Consider the following 5,624-nt stretch of genomic DNA (forward strand, 5'->3'; position numbering starts at 1 on the left):
CCCTCTATCACAATTTACCCCTAGATTTTCAATCATCGTCCCGATGATTCAACCTAAAGCCATGGTCTAAAATGGCCATCCATGGTCTGGCCAGGACAGGAGGGTCGCAGGTCCTCCAATCCTGGAGATGAGCTAATGGTACGAATGATCATATGTTTTGGCAGGTGGTGTGGATTTGAATGCTGTCCTGCACTAGCCCTGGTGGTCCGTCGTTGCATTACAGCCTGATTAAGTAACGGGTCTCCCATAGGTACTGGGCCCCCTATGTTCGTAGTACTAGGCCTATCTGTCCTCACCCGGGATATCTATAGAACTACCAGACAGATCATGTCCTGACCTCATGGGAAGGGGGGATTCTGCCTCAAGAGGGCCAGTGTCGGACATACATATAGGATGTACAGATGGTTGTAACAAATCATACTGTGGGTCCATGACAGTAGAGGGTTCTGCCCTGGCAGGACCAAATCCAGGTTTTACGATTACTAGTGCTGAGATATCTTCGAACTCCCTTTCAAGACCCAACTCTCCCAACCCTGGGTCTGGCAGAGCCTGTTGTGAAATTGGATTGGGGACCAGTTTTAACTGGGACCTGTGTACGTGCTTCACTACGATGGGTGTAGACGGGTTAGTTATGGTATATACCCCACCATCACCACTAGGAGTCTTGAGAACCTTATAAGCAATGGTGGACCAATGATTTTGGATCTTATGGCGACCACGGACTGTGTGGTCACGCATGTACACCAAACTACCTTCGCTCAGCACTTCATCCCTAACATACTGATCATACTTCGCCTTGCGGAGTTCAGCCGCCCTAGCCAGCCTAGCTCTCACCCTGGTATAGGTATCCCGTAATACCTGTTGGTGTCCTACCACCCAATCCACCACCTGACCGCCCCTGGGCTCATCCACCCTTGCCAACAAAAAGTCCACAGGAAGCCTCGGCACCTGCACAAACATCAAAAAATGCGGAGCTTCTCCGGTAACAGTATGACACGTGGTGTTGTATGCAAAAACTACCTGGGCAAGGTGCTGCGTCCAGGATCTCTTTTGTTCCGGAGGCAACGTTCGGAGGAGATCATGAAGTGTCCGGTTAAAACGTTCACATTGGCCGTTCCCCTGTGGATGGTACGGGGTTGTGCGAGTCTTTTGTACCCCATAAATTTGGCAAAGCTGAGATATTAAGGCACTCTCAAAGTTCCGTCCCTGATCCGAATGGATTCGGGCTGGCACCCCAAACCTATAAAACCACTCATGAACCAAGATGTTGGCAACAGTGGTAGCTTTTTGATCACGAGTGGGCACAACCTGGGTATACTTTGAGAATACATCCGTCATAACCAGGATATTCTCCCAACCATCACTAGACTGCTCTAAAATGGTGAAATCAATAGCCAGGATTTGGTTTGGGTTTGAAGCCAGCAGATGTGCCATAGGGGCACGAGCAGGAGGCCGAGTAGACTTGGCAATCACACAGTGGCTACAATTCTGGCAGCGACGCTCGATGTCAACACTCATTCCGGGCCAAAAGCCTCGCCTACGAATCAGTTCGTAGGTCCGATCCCTGCCTGGATGACCCTGGTCATTGTGCAACTGCTGAAAAACCACCTCCTGCAAGGCCTCTGGGAGTACTAGCTGATCTACTTCCTCCCCATCCCCTGGCAACTTAATGTGTCGATAAAGCACGCCCTCTTCCGCTATTGTGAGAAGAACCGGAGAACCTTACCAATGACTGGATCCCTTTCCTGCAGCTGGCCAAGGTCTACCTTAGTGGTGGAAGGGAACACTGCAACCGTGTGCTGCGTTGCTTCAACTGGTCTGAAACTTTCTAAATGCTCAACAAGGGCTGCTGGCAAAGCCGACCCCTCGTCTCGCTCTAAGCTCGGGACTGTGGTATATTGCCTGGACAGAGAGTCAGCATTACCATTAGCGCGACCTGGACGGTAGCGGATCTCAAAATCGAACACTGCCAATTGTGAAGCCCAACGTTGCTCCAAGGCACCAAGTTTGGCAGAGTTCAAGTAACTCAGTGGATTGTTATCAGTGTAGACAATACATTTCTGCCCCAACAGGTAGTCTCAGAATTTATCAGTTAGTGCCCATTTTAATCCCAGCAGTTCTAACTTCATGGAACTATAATTTTGCATGTTTCTCTCGGTGGGCCTAAGGCCTCGACTAGCATAAGCCACTGGCCTGCGTTTACCATCACACTCTTGGCTGAGTACTGCCCCCAACCCCAAATGGCTCGCATCGACTTCGAGCACAAACGGCCTGGAAAAATCAGCATAGGCCAAAACAGGTGCGGTCACCAGTCTCTCTTTCAACAGATGGAAATTCCGTTCACATTCTTCACCCCAACCATGTTCAAGTGGCTCCCTAGAACCTCGCTTTCTCTTGGTGACGCATGTTTTGGCTACAAGATGATGTAATGGGGCAGCGAGCCTAGCAAAGCCCTCAACAAAGCGCCTATAATAGCTTGCAAATCCTAAAAAGGATCGCAGCTCTGTGACATTGGTAGGACGCCTCCACTCAGATACTGCACTGATTTTGGCTGGATCTGTGGATACCCCATCCTTGGACACAACGTGCCCCAAATAGCTCACCTGCTGTTGTAAGAAGCAACACTTTTCAAGTTTAGCCTTAAGGCCCTCTTGTTGCAGTCGAGTGAGCACCATTTCCAGTCTCTCCACCTGTTGGTCAATAGTGGACGAAAAGACAATAATATCATCCAAATACAGCAGTAATGTTTGGAACCGCTGGTCACCAAACATACGCTCCATAAGACGTTGAAATGTACCTGGGGCATTGCATAAGCCAAAGGGCATACGATTGAATTCAAACAATCCAAACGGAGTACAAAAGGCAGTCTTGTTCTTATCTCCCTCTGCTACCGGAACCTGGTTATACCCACTTGCGAGGTCCAACGTGGAAAACCACTTGGCCCCACACAGGGCATCCAGTGACTCCTCGATGCGTGGTAGAGGGAAAGCATCCTTCCTGGTCTTACTATTTAAGTGCCGATAATCAACACACAAACGGATCTGGCCATCCTTCTTCCTCACAATCACTATGGGAGAAGCATAAGGGCTACTGCTCTCCCTTATTACCTGGCTCTGCATGAGCTGGTGGATATGTTGTTTCACAGCCTCGTAATCTGTAGGAGGTATGCAGCGATACCGCTGGCGTATGGGTACATTGTCCAATAAAGGAATCTCATGGGTTATGAGCCTTGTACAGCCCAAATCACCCTCTTCCGCTGAAAACACAGACTTATGTTTGTCCAACAACATCCTCACCTGGGCCTGCTCAGGGAGTGAAAGCTGGGACAAGTCTATGTCTGCGATCATCTTCCCTACCCGATCAACACCCACTATCTGGGAGGAGCAAACCGCTTGAGCGCCAACCTGTTCTTCAGCTGGCATTGCAACAACCCCATCTGGCCATTCTACTGCCTGGACTGGACATAATGTCCCAACCACGACATGTGGTTGTACCAGTGCATCTTGCTCCCCCACATTAACTATGGGTACATGGGCAACACCCTTGACCACAGGGACCAGTGACACTGAGGCCAGTAGACCTGCCGGTGGCAAACTCTGCTCCTTTAGTGGCTCAAACAACATCATAGAGTTAGCCCCAACTAATAAAGAACAGGTTACGGCTACAAAACGCAAGGAATCAGCAGGAACCCGCACTGCTGTCCTACTTCCAACCTTTGCTTGTCTTTCCACAACCCCGGTGGCCTCATCCCCCACCTGTTGGCAATATTGTAGGGCACCTTGCCATGCGGGAGTGGCCTGTACACTTTGAAGATCAAATAATTTGCTACCATGTTGGTGGAAAAGATCCTGGTAGCATTCCTGAATGACATTCATCCCCAACAACCCAGGAAGTCTACTGTCTGAGGCCTGGTTAGGCAGATCCTTGACAATCAACACCCCTTTATTACATATTGGTTTTCCAAGGACAAAAAAATCTAACTCTAGATATCCCACATATGGAATTTCTAGTCCGTTGGCAGCATGGAGTGTTAACCATCCACAACTATGCAACTTTTCCTTGCCCCATGGCGCAAAATGTTGTCTAAAGAAACTCTCAGAAAGGGTAGTCACCATAGACCCAGTGTCTAATAAACATGAAACCTCAACCCCACCCATAATAATAGAAACAGAAGGGCAATTGCCTAATAATTTCAAAACAGCCTGGGTACTACTATTTTCTGAGGCCCGTGAGCCAAGCAATACCCCTCCTGAAGTGTGGCTCCTTAATTCAGGGGGGGAAAGTTTTCCGCCTGCCTACTCTGATCCTGTGACTGCCGTGGTATTGTTGTTCCTTGTTCTACTGACCGGTTGTAAGCTCTTGTACAATCCCGCGCTATATGACCTGGTTGGTGGCAACGCCTACAGATAATTGGGTTATTAGACCAGGGTCGACCGAGTGCCGGGTGTGACCGCAACTGTTGTAAACCCTGGGTAAGTTGATTAAGCTGCTCTTGTTGAACTTTGAGCATTTCTTTCAGTTCAGCCAATTCAATATTTTTAGCTGTTGGGGTGGAGGCCACCGTACCACCACCATGTACCTGATATTGGGTGGCAAAGGATGCTGGAACAGAATAGCTCCTTGCTCTCTGGTCAACTGAACTCATTCCCTCGTCCACCCACCTGATAGCCTCCCTCCGTACTTCCAGGAACGTGGACGTAGGACTGAGTCGCGTAAAACGCTTAAGTTCTCGGCGTAAGCCATGGTCAAACACGTGCTCCACAAACTGGTCTCGCAGTAAGTCACCAGAGTTTGGCATACCGCCGGGGGCATGTTGTATGATTTGCTCCATCAGTGCTAGAAGGCCATGTGAGAAGTCTTGTAAGGACTCTCCTTCTCCTTGTTTATGGGAGAAGAACTTCTCTTGAAGAGAAATATATGATCGAGAACACCCATACAATTCTGTTAAAATAGCAAAGACCTTGGTTGGGTCTTCTCGCTCACCCTGGGGTCGAAACCGAATTTCCCTCCTTGCAGAACCCTCTAGGTGATCTAGGATAAACAGGGCCTCCTCTACAGGCAATAGACGCCGGACCCTGAAACTGGCCTTAATATCCTCCATCCATTCAAAGATGTCTTCTTCTTCCCCACCCCTAAAAGTAGCACAGCGCCTTTCTCTAGGGAGGTAAACTAGACGCTCTGCAGCTGCACTAGTGCCTGCCTCTGGGTTGAGAGGAGTGTGGATGCTCCTGCTACTGGTGGCCTGGGAGCCCCCAACGGTGCCAACCTGTTGCTGTAATTGTTCATTCTCAGTGTTCAATGTCTGTACCCGCCTACGCAACTCCTCTAATTCAGTTTCCATGGTAAACAATGAAAAGAATGTTCACTTTCGAATTAGGTCACATCTGCCCAAGACCACAGGTCTTACCCAGTCTAGTCAGCTGCCGCTTTGCTGCTTAAAACAGAACACCTACTCACACAATACAGATTCACTCAAGACTTAATGCACAATTTTTTTTTTTTTTTACAGAGTAAATAATATACAAATAAACTCAGAACTCCTCTACAAAGTTAAGGAAAAACACATCTCTGTACAAACCCTACTCGCAGCGCCAAATGTGGAAAGGTGCGCCTAGGCACAACAG

General features: G+C 48.8%; 1 protein-coding gene across 1 annotated transcript; it reads right to left on the minus strand.

Moving 5' to 3' along the window:
* Positions 1-282: 282 nt before the first annotated feature.
* Positions 283-5,341, minus strand: LOC134023827 (uncharacterized). Its single transcript, XM_062466185.1, has 6 exons — positions 4,984-5,341; positions 4,682-4,902; positions 3,495-3,611; positions 3,297-3,374; positions 2,912-3,179; positions 283-1,697 (listed from the first exon to the last, which is right to left on the minus strand). Exons 1-6 carry the CDS (start codon positions 5,339-5,341, stop codon positions 283-285), a joined length of 2,457 nt encoding a protein of 818 aa, XP_062322169.1.
* Positions 5,342-5,624: the final 283 nt, after the last annotated feature.

The sequence above is a fragment of the Osmerus eperlanus genome, chromosome 7 (assembly GCF_963692335.1).
Source record: "Osmerus eperlanus chromosome 7, fOsmEpe2.1, whole genome shotgun sequence".
In the NCBI taxonomy this organism is placed as follows: Eukaryota; Metazoa; Chordata; class Actinopteri; order Osmeriformes; family Osmeridae; genus Osmerus; species Osmerus eperlanus.